This window comes from Hylobates moloch, unplaced genomic scaffold, assembly GCF_009828535.3.
Source record: "Hylobates moloch isolate HMO894 unplaced genomic scaffold, HMol_V3 SCAFFOLD_2, whole genome shotgun sequence".
Lineage (NCBI taxonomy): Eukaryota > Metazoa > Chordata > Mammalia > Primates > Hylobatidae > Hylobates > Hylobates moloch.
The window spans coordinates 82,279,366-82,296,497 of record NW_026652277.1 but is presented as its reverse complement, the minus strand read 5'-3'; the positions used below and the strand labels follow the sequence as shown (position 1 = coordinate 82,296,497).

The 17,132-nt window shown below is 39.9% G+C and overlaps 1 protein-coding gene across 1 annotated transcript; it reads right to left on the bottom strand.

Annotated features, from left to right (window-relative positions):
• Positions 1 to 9,593: 9,593 nt before the first annotated feature.
• On the bottom strand, positions 9,594 to 16,277 carry TENT5A (terminal nucleotidyltransferase 5A). Its single transcript, XM_032152553.2, has 3 exons — positions 16,215 to 16,277; positions 15,447 to 16,035; positions 9,594 to 14,330 (listed from the first exon to the last, which is right to left on the bottom strand). Exons 1-3 carry the CDS (start codon positions 16,232 to 16,234, stop codon positions 13,554 to 13,556), a joined length of 1,386 nt encoding a protein of 461 aa, XP_032008444.1. The 5' UTR covers positions 16,235 to 16,277; the 3' UTR covers positions 9,594 to 13,553.
• Positions 16,278 to 17,132: the final 855 nt, after the last annotated feature.

Below are 17,132 nucleotides of genomic sequence, written 5' to 3'. Positions count from 1 at the left end.
AACTCCTGGGATGCAGGTTAGAATATAGAAAGGTGGAAAGAGATGTCAGGTGCCAATCGACAATATTTAACACTAATTTTTATTTTCCCAATGTATTCTGTGTGGCTCCTGTCTTTCCCCAATCTTATATGCCCTCTTTAAGTCCAACTTTGTCTTTTTGACATGCTGAAATAACCCCTCAATAATCTCTCCTTCACCTTCAGTGACAATATTGCATTGAAGGACATAAACTTTAGCTACTTTCTTCCTCTCTTTCTTAGTCAGAACCCCACCTGTTGCCAGATCAACCCTACCTTTGGAATTAAATGAAGCATCACCCCTACAGGACATAAACTTTGCATTCCTGCATAGTCACTCAAGGACCAGATGAAGCAACTAGAAATGTGAAAGAGGTAATTCTACCTGGAGTGAATTTTGACCAGTGGGAGAGAGAGAGAAAGCAAGCAGGCAATTATTTCTCCTTTCTCTCCCCTGCATACTACTCCCAGGTACAGTGCTTCCTTTCAAGGCTTCTAGATAATTCCTCCCTGCTGATTGAACAAGCCTGCTGAATTCTCTGACATGTTGCGTTATGGCTATGATGCAGTAGCCAGCATGGTAGCACACTGTGTTGCAAGAGATTACATCTGTTCCTTACCTCAACATCCTGTGATGTGATTGTATCTGGAAAATAAACTATTAGAATCATAATCATTGCTTCAGGCTCAGCTTTCCAGAGGACTCAGGCTAAACGACATAGATTTGACACTATCGGAATCTGTAAAGCAAGGGCTCTAAGCAGAGCTGTGCTTCAGAAACACTTTGTGAAAATCACAGGTATTTTTGCTTCACTCAAGTCTGACTATATAAAAATGGCTAAGGTGGGCCTGGGCATGCATGTGTTTCTTTAAGTACAGTTTTAGAAATGCATCAACTAGTACAAGTTCAGAACTAAAATCCAGGCCCACAAACCTGATTCTCTGTGCTCCCACCCCTATGAACTATGTACCAAGTGACAAGAGAATTTTGGTGCCACTATGTGCTGAGAAAGGCTTATGACATCATTAACTAGAAGTCACAAACTAGAAGAAGAATTCCAGGGAGCATGTCTGTGGTGGCATAACTAAACAGGTGTGATAAGCATACAGCACAAGAGGACTAATTAACATTTTAGGAGTTTCAGGAGTTTATTCAGAATTCTGTAAGAGGTTAGCATATCTCATTACACCCTTTACCTTTCCTTTCAGACATTTTCTTTAATTTTTTTTTAAAGATTCAAAAGCAGCCACCTGGTAGCATGCATTGTCAATAAGAAGTGATGTAGGCTAGACTAATTGATCACGTTTTAAAGATTAAGTGGCCCATTTTCTGTAATATGAATACAGAAAACAGCTTTGACAACACTGAAGTAGTTTATTGAGTTTTGACTGCCAACTGAAAATTTAAATCATGCTTATTTTTCACAAGGTAATCCACTCACAATAGGCAATTGATGTGATCTCTTTCTGTAAGAAAAGCTCTCATGCTCTTCCTGAACCTTCTACTTACTGTGCTGTTATGATGCACCTGCCTTTTGGATAGGTGGTTGATAAGAGATGGGTTGTTAAAGACACAATTTACCTTGTGTGTTTCAAGCAGAAATAGACTCTCTCTGTGTAATCACTGAATGAGTTCCAAAAGCCTTTATGTCTTACATACAAGCTCAGACACTCCAGAACTCATTTTTCTTAACTTAAAAATGGGAAAATTATAATACCTTTTGTACCTATCAGGATTATTGTGATTATTAACTGGAAAATATAATTGTTTTATCAAATTGCTATGAATGTGTACCACTTCTGTTATATATTATATGGAAAAGCCTTCCATTGGGAAGTATTGGTCACATTGTACAATCATTCTTTTTCTTGGGGCTTGTACTACTTCATCTGGGCTACAACTGTGTATCTTTCCTCCTGCTCTTGATATCCTCCGCTTTACAGATTTCTTCAAGTGGTCCTTGAAACCTTAAGTTTATTTAGAAGGCCTAAATCTACCTTCTTTCTAATTGGAACTTTATATAAAATTCTCATTATTTATTGTGAAATACATCCTCCTATTTCATTTTTCTCGATCCATCTCCCTCCTAGCCTCCCTTCTCATGTGAATCACGTGGGTTAAGTAGGTTGAAACTCTGGACAAGATTCAGAGAATTCACACTGGTTTTAATATATACAAGTAGCAAAAATTAGAGACTAATTTTTAAAATTTTCGTAGACTTTGTTTTATCTATGAAGTCCAGCATCCTTTGTCACATACCTAACTTTTTCAATAATTATAAAACAGCACCTAAAATCAGAAGCCTTATTGTGACAATATGCCATAGCATGGCAGGCACAAGGTCTGACAACATGGCAACATTCTGAAATTGGGAGACTCATGAAAAACCCATAACAAATGGGCACAACAGGTATAATGCCCCAGGGCAAGACTGTTCAATGAGGTTTGACCAGCTAAGGATGCCACTGGAAATACTGATTGCTTTTTAGAAAAGGCTAATGGGCAGACTGCCCTTTCTACATTTCCCTTCTTCAAATAACAAAGTGCATTTCCTGAATAATAGTCTCTATTCTTACTCAAAATATAACAAACAGACCCAGTCTTTGTGCTCTATGTCTTGAAAATTTCAGGGATTCCCTAGTTCTCAGAAATGTAGCAGATGATTTAAAAAAAAGAAAGAAAGTGTAGTTACTACCCAAGACAACTGGAATCCTCACTCTACCAGGCTGCCAGATTTGGTTTGGAACAGATAACAGATCTATGGGTGCTAGCAGATATGTCCCTGAGTATCATGCCACAACAAACATTGTTGACCCATTGTTCTCAACTCCTCAAGCTCAGGAATCAAAAAGAGGCAACAGGTTTTTTTGTTCAAATACCCCTGCCCTAAACAACTCAGCTGAGAATATCTCTTTCGTACTGTTCAGTGCTCCTAAATTGATTCAAAATTGGAATTTCTCCACCTGGGTTTTCCTCCATTCTTTTTCAACAAGCAGGCAATCTCCTGCCTTCTAATAAGATCCTTCTCTTATTTCAACAGTGTTCTTGATGACTCTTCCTTCACCATTTTAACATCTTCTTTGATATGTTCCCAATATTTCACCTCACCTTTCATTTTGAACCAAATGAGACTTATTCATTCATTAACTCACAAAAATTTAACAAGCGCCTCCTAGGTAGCAGGCACTATTTCAAACACTAAAAATATAGTAATAAATAAGACAAATTTGTGGCCTTTATGGAATTTCATTCTATGGTGACAAACCATAAACAAAGAAATTGATCTATAATACAGTTTCAGGTAGCGACAAGTGTGATGGTAACATATATATAAAAATCAAGTTAAGAACTTAGAGAGTAATTTTGTAAAAATGTTGGAGAAAACTCTATTTAAAAAAAGAGGATCAGAAAAAAATTTCTCTGAGAAAGTAACATTTCAACAGCAACAAAAATTAATAATAAAGTGAGAGTGCAAGAGACACAAAGATCTGGAGGAAGAGAATTACAAGTAAATGGAACAACCAGCATATGTTATGAAGTGGAAATGAGCTTGGGCACACTTACATTGATCTGGCCAAATAATTGCACTTTTGCTTTACGTTGTATTTGTCCATATACCTGTGTCAACTTTTCAATTTCAGCTTCTAGTGAAAAGAAGCCAGTTTTGTGTAACTCTTTGTAAATCTTCACATAGTATCAACCAAAGACATGAAAAATTAAGTATTTACTGAACATTTTGACGATGGTGAAGGCTGTGCATTTCTCCCATCATGCAGTACAGGTGAGTGCATAAGTAATTAGTACGAGAGTTATAAAGCCTCTTTAAATAAGGTGTCTACTTTAACTAAAATAAATAGACGGACAGCACAATTGGTTTTACATAAATCGAGAGTGGAATAAGATTTGGAGTGCACGGTGAATTTGATGCAATTGAAGAATCTGAGAAAGAGACTTTCACAGTGATGAAAAATTACAGCAAAGACTAAATTGTACTAACTTCAAGATGAGAGTTAACCAGAAGTGGTTACATGAGAAACATTCAAGGGAATTTTAATGTGCTGACACAAACAGGATTATAGGGAAATATAATTGCAATGTACATTCTAGTTAAGTCCTAAAGATTTTTGTAGTAGTTTTGAAAAGAGAATGTAAGTGTCCAGTGACTCAGGACAACGTTTTGCTTCTCTCAGCAAAAACTGCAAAACATCTACTCTTATCCTTTACTGCAAAACAAGCAAATAGCCAGTGCCTGTCTCTATAGTGGCTACCTGTGGGGAGCTCCACTTCTGTAAGCTCCCAAGAAGGTACATTTCAAGGGCTATTACCCTAATCCTGATTCTCCATTAGTCCACAGGGTTCTTTATGGTGCCCCATGCAGAGCTAAGCCTCATGAGTAATTAACCCCAGGGTAGCTGAAAAATTAATTTTCAGCAGTGAGTCCTATTTGCAAATAGAATCTAGTCTTCTAAGGGGCATCAGACTAGGCCTTTCACTTATTTTTTTCTAGCCTTATTAAGGTGTCAATAAAAATTATATGTATTCAAGGTAAAGCATGTAATATTTTGATATATGTATACATTGTGAAATGATTACCACAATCAAACTAATTAATATATCCACCACTTCACATAGTTACCTTCTCGTATGCATGTGTAGTTAGAATATTTAAGATCTATTCTCTTAGCAAATTTCAAGTATACAAGATATTACAGTTACCTGGCTGTACGTTAGGTTTCTCCAACTTATTCATCTTATGTGAAAAGCAAGTTGGTCAAAGGATACAGACTTGCTTTTCATTTTTTTGGAGTGCCCCTTAGAGCTAGCATAAATCTAAACACATAAAGGCATTCAGCAAATATTTAACAAATGAACCATGTTTCAAAGGGTTTGCTGCTATGGGTACTCTATGTCAATGTAGTACTTAATGATACCTAAAGGTTAGGTATTAACAAATTATAAAATGTTCATTACTTAAGCTGTAGGAAACTTTCTGAGCTTTATTGTGTAAGCCTAGCTAGGTTTTAGGATTGCTTGGAAAAATACAGGACTCTCAGTTGAATAAGAATTTCAGAAAAAAAATAAGTTTTTAGTATATCTATAACATTATATATTATATATTATATATCAGATTATATATTTTATATCATATTATATATTATATCATATTATATATTATATATTATATATCATATTATATATCATATTACATATTATATATCATATTATATATTATATGTAAATATTACATGACATATTTTTTATAAAAAATATATTTTTAAAATATATATTTGTATAAAAAATCAGTTTATCTGAAATAAAATTTATATTAAATACAGGATATACCGTGTTTTTATTTACTGAATCTGGCAACTCTAATTCAGCCTTTTGGCCTTGAACCTGATTGAATTTGTTTCTCTTCTCAAAATACGATTAAACTATTTTAATAGTGTTTATGCCCTATTAAATGAAGACTGTATAATCATGATCCTCTTGATCTTCTTTGAAGACATACAGAAAAAGAAACTCCAGAGCATACGTAGTTCTGGATCAATGTGTAGAATGGCATTATTCACAGGGCCTAGTAAAGCCCAATATGTTGAATTTTGCTAAAAAAGAAGAAAAAAAATAAAGGAATAGGGTTTCAGCATTTTCTAATGACATGGCCAGATGATGCCACAAAATCTTGGCATTACTGATAAGTACACGCTGTGCTGGAAAATCAATAGTTTCTGAAGGGGATCCTGAAGGGAACTTTCCATTATTGAAGTTAGAAATAACTTAGCCCCACACTCATAAATTCCTGGAGTTCAGGGTGCTCAGTGTCCCTAAGCAAGAAAGCATGGGACTCTTCCTAACTTCATAACCTGCTGAGCTGGAATTATTGCTTTCACAAACTACAAAGAGTACCTACTTTTTTAAAACTGCATTTTTAACTATTTCAAGTGCCAGACAGTAATTGAGATAGGAAAGTAAATTTAAGTACAAGTGTCCCTCCACTTTAAGAAAGCCTGAATAGGCTGGGCGCGGTGGCTCACGCCTGTAATCCCAGCACTTTGGGAGGCCGAGGCGGGCGGATCACGAGGTCAGGAGATCAACACCATCCTGGCTAACACGGTGAAACCCCGTCTCTACTAAAAAAATACAAAAAATTAGCCAGGCATGCTGGCGGGGACCTGTAGTTCCAGCTAATCAGGAGGCTGAGGCAGGAGAATGGCGTGAACCCGGGAGGCAGAGCTTGCAGTGAGCCCAGACTGTGCCACTGCACTCCAGCCTGGGCGACAGAGCGACACTCTGTCTCAAAAAAAAAAAAAAAGCCTCAATATGCTAAAAGATAAGCTTAGGTAAGCAGATAGGTTGTGGAAGCGGTTATTTACATTAAATAATATTTCATTGCAATGTTCCATTAGATATTAGACTGCCTTGCTATTTTTTAAAAATTACATCATTTTCTCCCTTGCAATGAATTCTCAATTTTTCAGATTTTGTGTTATGTTTGGGCGGTGAAAGTTTAGCCCCTTGATCGTTTTAGCGTTCCATGTTATAAATACTTACATAATGGTTTATAGTTATAGTTAGTATTCTCCTTCCTTAAAACTCTAAGGTAATAGTACTCTAAGGTATTATTCTACAGGTAAGCATTGGCTACAGAACTCAGCTTTCTTCAACTCCCTTGCTTTTTTCTAAAACTTGTAGGTAAAGCTTCTCTAAAACTTTTGAGTAAACCACAACTTTTTATTTTCACTCCTTCATATGATCTCCTTACACTGTAAGTACTGAGACATTAAGAAATAAAATTCACTATTATTTTTGCAAATGGAGTCATTGTTCAGAAATAGCAGAGAAGAGTTATTCAGAATTATTCAGTCTTCTTTTTTCTTTTTTCTTTTTTTTTTTTTTGAGATGGAGTCTGTCTCTCTTACCAGGCTGGAGAGCAGTGGTACGACCTTGGCTCACTGCAACCTCCGCCTCCCGGGTTCAAGCAATTCTCCTGCCTCAGCCTCCCAAGTAGCTGGGACTACAGGCGCGTGCCACCACGTCCAGCTAATTTTTGCATTTTTAGTAGAGACAAGGTTTTACCATGTTGGCCAGGATGGTCCTGATCTCTTGACCTCGTGATCCTCCCACCTCAGCCTCCCAAAGTACTGGGATTATAGGCATGAGCCACCATGTCTGGCCAGTCTTCATTTTCAAATAAACTTTTTATGTGAGAATACTTTTATTTTTAAAAAGTGATGATACAGAAAGTTCCTATATACCCCATACCCAGTTTCTCCTTTTGTCGACATCATACTACATTTGTTACAACTAATGAGCTGATATTGAACCATTATTATTTCCATAATGCTTGCTTCAGATTTCCTTAGATTTTACCAAGTGCTCTTTTCTGTTGCCAGACCCCACCAGGATCCCACATTACACTTAGTCATCATGTCTCTTTAGGCTCTTCTTGGCAATGGCAGTTTTCACACTTTCTTTGTTTTAATAATTTAAGGAATACTGGTCCAGTATTTTACAGAATGCCCCACAATTTAGTTTTGGATGATGCTGTTCTCAAGATTTGGCAGGTTTTATGAGTGTTGAGGAAAAAACCACAGAGGTGAAGTGCCATTCTTATCGCATCACGACAAGGGCACATACTATCATCATGACTTGTCACTACTGATGTTGACCTTGATCAGCTGGCTGAGGTAGTGTTTGTTCGGTTTTTGCAATGGTACAGTACTCTTCTTTTTCCCTTTTCCAGACTGTAATCTTTGGACATAAGTCACTATGCACAGCCTACACTTAAGAGGTGGGTAGTTAACCTCCACCTCCTTGAAGGGCCAATATCTACACTGATTATTTGGAATCCTGCACAGTAAATTTGTTTCTTTCCCTCCATTTATTCATTCAATCATTTATTTATATCAGTGTGAATGCACGGATGCTTTACACGTTGTGTTATAATCCATTACTACTTATTTTGTTGCTTAAATTGTTCCAGCTTTAGCTATTGGAGCTCTTTCAATTAGCTCCTATGTCCCTTTGACACACCCCTGCCACCATCATCATTATGATTTTTATCTTTTTTTATGCTTTCTGAAGGCATCACAAGATGCTTCAGGCTTCTCTTATATATTTCCTGCTCCAGACATAGATTCAACTTCTAGTTCCTTTTATTGGAGAATGGCATTAGAAACCAAGATCTGAGTCACGCTAGGTAAAAGCTGCTGTCATTTTAAAATCATTTCTCCGCCCTCTGTCCTACATGATGTATTTGCTATTAGATTGAAGGATACTGTGTTCATATTGTTGATCTCAAACTTGGTTCTTTAAAGAAAATTACAGTTTAATTTTGGAATTACTTGATTTTAACAATCCTTATTCTACTTTATATTTAAAAACTATGACATTAATTTATTTTTCTTTTTTGGTATATTTTGTTCTTTTTCTTACTAAAGGAATTAGAAGTTTAGGGAATGAGGTTCCTAAGGAAGGGTGGATTACTTCTCTCCAGGCTCAGCTAGGAGGGGCAGCCTAGTAATTCAACTAGAAATGGCAGGGTATATCTAAGCCTAGGAGGAGTTTAATATATACTGCTCTTATTCAACCGTTGTTTAAAAATAGTTATGTGATGACCACAGACATATGAGGAACTGGCTGTAGAATGAAGAGGCTGCAACAAAGGAAGAAGAAAATGACACACAAATACCATTATCAAACCAAATAACCACCTTGTATTTTTATGATGCACTGTATACGTGAAGGAAGCTGGTTTTCAATGCCAGGAGTCGCTCTTTCATAGACTCGGTGTCAAGCATGCATTCTATCCAAGACCAAGGCTTTAAGTGGTTTTTACAACCACATGTATATCCTACAGTAGCCTGGGCTTACCAAATTCTCATGCTACTAGCATTGAGACCATCTCCAAAATTACACTAAGAAAAATTTTAATTAATACATAAATGTATGCCCCTAGCAATTTGAATAGGTGAGGTTACATTAAATGCTAGACAAAAGGGTGATTTCCTTGCACCCAACACACACACACACACACACACACACACACACACACACACACAACAACATACTAGATCTTTTGATTGCTCTTCCTTCTCTATACTTCCCCTTTCAATTCCTAGCCACCAATTCCTCTCACCCCAACTTAAAAACTCTGAATAACACTATAGAGCCTCGAACAGAATCTATATAACCACTGACGAATCACAGCCCTAAGGCTACTCAGAAGACCAAGGCTCACGCTAGGGCTACTAGAGCCCTACAGTCTGCTAGAGCCGTGAGTCTCTACTGATACCGGAAAATAGTTCTGACTTCTGGTCACTTAACACTGCTAAGTTGATACCCAGACAAAAAAATTGTTGGCATCTATTAGCTAGATGCTTTTGGAGCTTAACTGAGCCAGTCAGAGATGGGCTGGCTGACAGCTGGATGTTTTCATTTACTGTGCTTCAATCAGAAAGTGGCTGAAGGCTACTCTTCTCTATGTACCGCTCTGCCTTTTCTAAAGGACGTGGGTTGGGATTCAAAGGACGTGGTCTTCAGTCAATACAGACATTGTAGACAGCAAACACAAATCAATAGAAAAAAATAACTTTTTTATTTACAAAAAAATCCAAATATTGGATGCTGTAAACAAAATTCACAATCTGTTCCCTCTAGCAGATTCAAACATGTCAGTTTTTTAGTCCATTTTCCATCAACTCCTTTTCTGCCTGTGACGCAGCCTATAGTCAAAATATTCCGAAAGAGTAACCCAAGGTGCAGCTTGCTGCAACAGAACACCTCGAAGCAGGCAATGATTGTAGAGCGGTTGGAGGGAGAGACAGCCAGCGGGCAGAGCCTCCTCCATTCTGCAAGGCTTTGCAGCAAGTCTCGTTAACTTGACATCTTCCAACTTTGTACTTTACCATTTGCTTTGTTAGAAAGCCATTATTTTAACAAAATATAACACAGAGATTCTTTCTTAGCACTGAAAATGCTATGCTAAAAGAAATTTTAAAGAAAGATTATATTCAAATAGATGCTATATATGAAATTACTTTTTTTGGCTTTTTGGTTTCATCTAACACACTTCATCTTCAACAACAACAAAAAAGCTTACTTTTGAACTGACAGCTTTCAACATAATACATTTCATTTACAAAATAGTTCACAATATTTATTGAACAAGCATTGCATTGAAAACAACTTTATGCACAGTGAAGCAACCAACAATAAGCAAACAGAAAGGGGTGGTAAAAACAGTACGTTCACTTTTCATTTCCTTCCTTGGGTTGGATTACAGATATTCTTCCATCCTTGCATTTTTGGAGCTACATTATTAGTCCATCCAATACCAAAGTGAGCAGATACTTGATCCCATTTCTGGAAGGGAAATGTCCATCTTGATGTAGGAGTTCTTGAGGCAGCTGGATTTACTGCAAATTAAGTAAACTTTTAAAAACGGCATTGTCACAGGCTATGTGTTCTCTGACATGCCAGGCTGGACAGGTGAGAAGAGCCTCCAAAAGACAAAACTTCTTCCTGGTTTAAAGACACAGCACACTAGGCCAGATAAACACAAAAGCAAACAAATCACAGGCGCTAATAGGGAGTCGGGAGCTGTTCTTTCTTCTGACCTATACACATGGCTCTCTCTCACCAGACAAACATTCAAATTTTTAGGCCACACATCCACAAAGACAGACATATATTTCACTGTGTGTTCAACTACATATGCACAAGACTATAGTACATACAAAATAGAAATAAATTATATAAGTCTTAAAGTAAATGCTGGAAGTTGTCTTGAGTACAGCCTGTTCTATATGAATAGGTGCCAGGTGCTGGCACTTCCAACTAAGCTACCAACCCTGAAGAGTAAGCAAGAAAAGAATATAAATATTCAAGAAAATAAATGAAAGCGTATTTCAAATAAGGCTCTTCCAGACAAAAATCTGTGTTATAAATTAACAGCAGGTTATTGTTATGGCAGAGCCAGAGACCTCCAGACTCTTTAAAATAGTAGACGACTCATTTGTCAAGAGTTAGGGTGAGAAAGCAGATCACCAGCTGCTCCTGTGTTCACAAGTGCTCCCCTAGTTTTCTTTTAGAAAACTTCGAAACAACTAAGCAGGCGGAGCTCTGGTTTCTGACAGGTGAGTGCCAGGCTTCATCTGCAAACTGAACAATGTTTCCTGGGAAGTTGCAATTAATTTTTCAAACCTAGGGCTCGAGTGAGGGAGACTGAGCCAAGATGGTAGTAGGAGTTCCTTAGAAAACTGAGTGGCAGTGCAGGGGCTGTTGCAGCTCTGACAGAATTCACAGGGAAGCTGCTACAGCAAACCCATCAGGTTCCCATTAAGGCTTCAAAGAAAGATGCACAAAAGGTAGTCCAGACAGATTAACCTGGATTAACCTAGCACTAAGCATCTGAGGATCCCTAGATAAACAAACAAACAAATTATACTGCCAACAGGAGGACACTTTTTTCTCCCGTAGTCTCTTTAACTGATGATGAAAATCTTCTGATTGGGTCTTCAAGGAATTATCATAGCAAGCAGTCATCCACTAAGGTTCTGGAGATTATGTGGTTGTTTCACAACACAAAGGGAAGGTTCTTATGTGTTCGTTTTGTTTTGTTTTTAACAAATGCATTTTCAGAGACCAGTATCTAGAGGAACTACTGGCAAGGAGAAAGGGTGGTTTTAGGATTAGCTGTTATTGAACTGAAATAGTAATGCCAGTTCATTTCACAAAGGTATAACTGGTATTTTTGTAAGAAAGAAAATAAAGTTGGATTTGATTTAATGGAAAGTGATTTAAAGTACAGTACTAAATATTTAAATGCAGTGTGACAACCAGATCAAAGATGTTTCATATTGACATGATTTATAAAATGTTATATATAATATATATCTCATATATAAATTTTAAGCAATTGTGCAAATATTCTTTAAAAAGGGTCATTTCACATTACTAAATTCTAGTGGTCCAGAAATGCAGAATGCATTCATTAAAATTCATTTAAACATTAGCAAGTAGTGTTTAGATCACCAGAAATCCTTTTTAGCAGTCAGGGATTTAAGTAGCCTATTACTGATCCATGATCCACTAGATTAAACATCATAGAGGAATGCAATTATATTTTTACAATGGGTTCAAACTGTCAAAATGGCAGTTCAATATAAAAAAGAGTGCTCTGCCAAACAAATATTCTCCCATTTGTGGAATTCTATGGCTCACCGAAGAAAAAAAAGAAAAATAAATCCCACTAAAACAGTATAATTTCTGCTCTTCCTATGAAATATATTACTTGGTTCCCTCCTTCATTTAATTTTTTTAGATGTGGATTTAATTCATCATTGCAATATGCCCACGTCTCACGTTATCCTGTTGAAAACATAAAAACACACGGTATTTAAACATTTCCTATTTGAGACATTATTCTAGATCATAGTCAATTTACTGTGTACATATACATATAAAATGTATATATAAAATGTATACATACACACACACATAATTTATACACACATACACATGTACCTATGATAATATCAGATCAACAAATGTTAACTTTATACAAGTATTTGCAAGAAAAAATAGGGCATTTTCTCCACCATTCACAAGCTTATATGTTATTTTCTTCTTGAGGCAGTCCCTGATAAAATAAAATAATCATTAAACCATAATTTTGCCACTTCAAATTTTCGGAAGGCAACAGGCACTTTGATGTATATTGGTGTGTAACAAATATAATCTCTCTTCATATATTCTACTATATCTCTTCTAATTGGGTATTTTTATCTGTTAAATCTTTGGTCCTTGAGCACACTTTCTTTGTTACAGCTGTTTTTGCTTGCATTTTTACATTTTAAAAACGCGATCTATGCACGCAGCTGGAATTAATGGATTGGGTCATCATAAGTTCTGCTGATTGTTACGAGAACTGCACCAACCTACTACTGTTCATTCGGAGCAAGCCGTTTGTTAGCAAAACAAGATCATTCCACAGAAAGCACTTGCTACAAGCCTCAGACAGTAATCCCAACGTTGGAGTTCCCCTTTTTCCTGTATTGTTACTATTAATATCTGAACTCCTAAACTGATTCACAAGTTGGAGTGAGACCTTTTTTTCCTCTGTATTTTCCCTTTTATGAATTCCATCTTAAAAGAAACTTTCCACTTTTTTTTTCCTATGGCAAAGCTATGGGAGCAGATATAGCAAACCCATATTGTCATCACACATTTCTTCTCTTGTTATATCAGGAGAACCTGGTTGCTTTTAATGACAGGTCTCTCTTTTTTTGCAGGATAGAATCCAACTGGGTAGGAGAATAAGGGGAGGGAAAAGGATCCTTTCGAGATCATGCTCCCACATCTATTAAAAGATACATAAGCTTTGCCAAACTTAAAACCAGGAGCATATCATCATTGCACAAAACACGTCCCTAATAAGGGCTGGATCACTTTTTTTTTTCTTTCTTTTTTTTTTTTTTTTCTCTCCTGTCTTGTCTGAAATGGCTTCCCCACAGGACATTTTTAAATGATTCTTAATTGCAGGGTAGCCAAGTGGAGTAGGTCTGTTGCTGGCACGTGAATACTGGCTGAACCTGTGCAATGTAGTAATTGCTAAAGTTGGCATCTGCTACATAGGGGGCTGGCTGGTAATAGCAAGTGACATTAGCCACATTAGGAATGACATTTTGGTCAGCTAACACCCGGATAGCCAGCATGGTGATAAGGTTTAAAGTCTGTCTTCTTTCATGTCCCATCAGGCACACGGTGCTCTCATTTACCACTCCATGAAGGGTCATGAGATACTCATACTTGCGGTCTTCCAATCCCACAAAGTGGTTCTGCAAATAGGACTCCAGTTTTCTCTGCTGCTCTCCAATGTCTGAGAAGTCGATGAAAAACCTGGAACACATATACCTTTGAAGGGTCTTGATCTCATCAGAGGCGGGCCTAAAGCCCCTCACCAAGAGGTTGCAGTACTTAAGCAGGCCTCCGCCTCGGATTTCCTCTGGGTTCCTGGTGGCAATGATCTTGTTACAAAGGTGATCAAAGGCTTCCTGGAAATCGCCATAGACGCTCTCCCCGATTATTGTGGGGTGAAATGTCTCAGTCATTGGGTTCTCTGAACATTCATAAAAGAGCAGAAGAGAGTCTAATTTGATTTGAAAAGAATCTACACTGAATTCAAACTGCCTCCGGAGGGAATCCACAAATTTCAGTTCCACATTTTTGCCACTGTTGTTTGACAGGGATATAAGACTCCAACGGTCAGAGTCATTGCACACTTTAACCATTTTCTGCACATAAGCTTCCTACAATTTAAAAGATAAAACAAAATGAGCAAACCTAGAAAATAATACACAAATAAATAAATACATCCTCTTCACAGCTGAGAATTATTTTGCTCTTTCCCTTTTGTTTTGTCAAGTTTCAGCCAAACACTACCTACAGGCTTAAACGGTCTTCTGAAAATAGAAAAAAAAATACTTTTAACGAGTAGTTTTACTGTCTGGGAAAGGGACTAGAGGTAATAGTTTGAGGCTTTTGGCAGACGTAGCACAGTATAAGAGGTTTTGTTGTCATGTCTGACTTTTTAAGTGTTACTTTTTGAAAATGGTCTAATAGGCACAACATTCACACAGTATCCAAACAACATTCAAAAGACTCGGAAGGGCATTCAGCGGTAGGTTAGTCAGCCTCTCACCCTTGTTCCAAGCCACCCAATTCCTCTCCGCCTGCGGCAATCAATATTATCAGTATCTTCTGTGTCCCTCCAGGGGCACTCTGCAGTTACAATCAAATATAAACTAAATTATGACATTCCGGGAGCCTGCCTCCTCAGACAATTTTAACTAATCATATAAAACCCGTCTTGAACTAAAGTGGAGGGTGGGGAGGGGGTGCCACTATACCCTTAACATATGAACCAGCACGAAGAACCACCAGATAGACCTTTAACATGTAGTCAGCTGAATGTCGCTGTGCAATCTATTCACCTTTTCCAGTACAATAAAAAACTCATTGACTCACTTCTGCTTCAGGCTGTTATTTGCCCAAAGGCTAGATCATATAATGACTCAAAAAATTATTTACATCATTTCATTCTGCCAAGTATCAGAATCTACTCTGGACAAGACTCCAACAGGGAAAGCCAAGAGTTAAACCGCAAGGAGAAAGAAGAGAAGAGAGGGCAGAGGACGACCTGGGAGAAGAGTTGTAGCGCCAAAGCATCAAGGAAACTGAAAACACTCAACACCGTCCACGCACGTCAGTTTACTGGTTTAAAAAATCAAAAATCAAAGAAATACGCGCGCCCAAACTCGTGATGGCCACAGATTCATGGCATTTAACCGATGCCCCTCTGCCCGCTCCCCGCCGCACCTGGCCCAGCCTGGGTCAGGACCCAGGTGCATCTCGGGTGGTGTTACCTTGAGCGTGAGTGGTGTGATCTTCTCTTTGTTCACCCCCTCGGGTAAGAAGTCCAACAGGCAGTCCAGCACGACGTCCTTCACAGTCTGAAACTCCCCTTCCCCGCGCAGGTCGGCGCAGAAGATGAGGTCCAGGTCCTTGTAGCCCAGGCCGCTGTCCTGGTGCAGGACGTGGCTGGCGGCCGAGCCGTTGAGGCGCACGTCGCGGACGCCGATGCGCTTCTCGGCCAGGCGCCGCCGCACCACCTTCACGATCAGGCTCGGCTGCAGCTCGAGCGTGGGGAAGTTGCCGCGCCCGTGAATCGGAATGGTCTCGCTCAGGATGCCGTCCAGCCGCTGCACTTGCTCCCAGTTCAGCACATTGCAGTGCGCCGTGGGGCTTTCGCAATAGTCCAAGCAGTGCCCACCGAAGCTGCCGCCGCCGCCGAAGTCGCTACCGCCAAAGTCGCCGCTGCCAAAGTCGCCGCCGCCGAAGTCGCCGCCTAGGGGAATGTAGGGGCTGCAGGCCAGCTCGTCCTCAGCCATGGCGAAGTACCCTTCGCCCTCCGCCATGTAGTGCCCGCCGAGCGCCACTTGGCCCTGGTCAGTCCTAAAAGGAAAGGGAAGGGAGCGCGGTGAGGACGCGCGGCGGCGGAGGGCAGAGGCCCGCCAGGAAAAGAGCGCCCCCTCCCCCATAGTTCCCTGACCCCGGGCCTCCTCCGAGACTCTCCCTCCCCCAGCCCTTACAGTCCCCAGCCGCGCCCCGCGCCCCGCAGAGCAGCCCCGCACCAAAAGTATCTCTGATGCATCTGGAAAGCGCAAGCGAGAGTCCCGTCTGTGTCACCTGGAGGCGGCCGCCCCTTCTAGGAGCGCAGCGAGCAAGAGAGAAACCGAGAGGCGGCAACACTTCCAGGAGCTGAGTGCGCTCCGACAGCAACTAGCGACTTCGTCCTTCCCAGACCCCTGTCGCCTGCGCTCACCACTCCCTCCCCGCAACCCCTCCCGCGCCACTGCCACCCCAGCTGCGGTGGTCCCAAAGTGGCGGCTCTTGCTGCCACACACGTTCGTGTCTCTGGAGCTTTAGCAGTTGTGCGGGGAAAATGTCTTCAGTACTTTTTTATACCGGGCTTCTCTGCGCTTCCGGGGCCCGGAGCGGCACGCTCGCCACACCCTCCTCATCTGCATAGGGCGCCGCCCCCTCTGCCCTCCCCCGCCCGCAGGGCACGCAGCTGACTAGCCCGGCAGTTAGTGCGGGACGACGGCCGGTGAGCGGGAGGCCCTGGTGTGTCTGTGCGGATACTGTGTGCGCCCGTAGATGCGTGTATTTATACATACATTTAATTTATGTACGCCCCCTCCCGCAAATCTCTTTTCATTTTCCCCAGGAGGAGACACTTTAAATGCCCCAGGAATCATAACTGGTCATCAAAACCAGATCACGACTAAAATCCTGCAACTGCAGAAACTTCCCAAAATTCTCGCGGATACAGCCCGTCATTAGGTCATCACGGTTGGGCTCCAGACGTTCCTCACGACCGCTCTTTCAAACCTCGATGTCTAGCTAGACCATTTACTCCATTGATAAACCCCATCCATGTGTGGACTCATGAGTCCACTCTTGCACGCAAATCAGTCACGGAGTGTGAGTGGGAAGGGCTTGTTGATAACTGGGTTTCGATTCTCGAAACCTCGGGAAGCGCGCCGGGG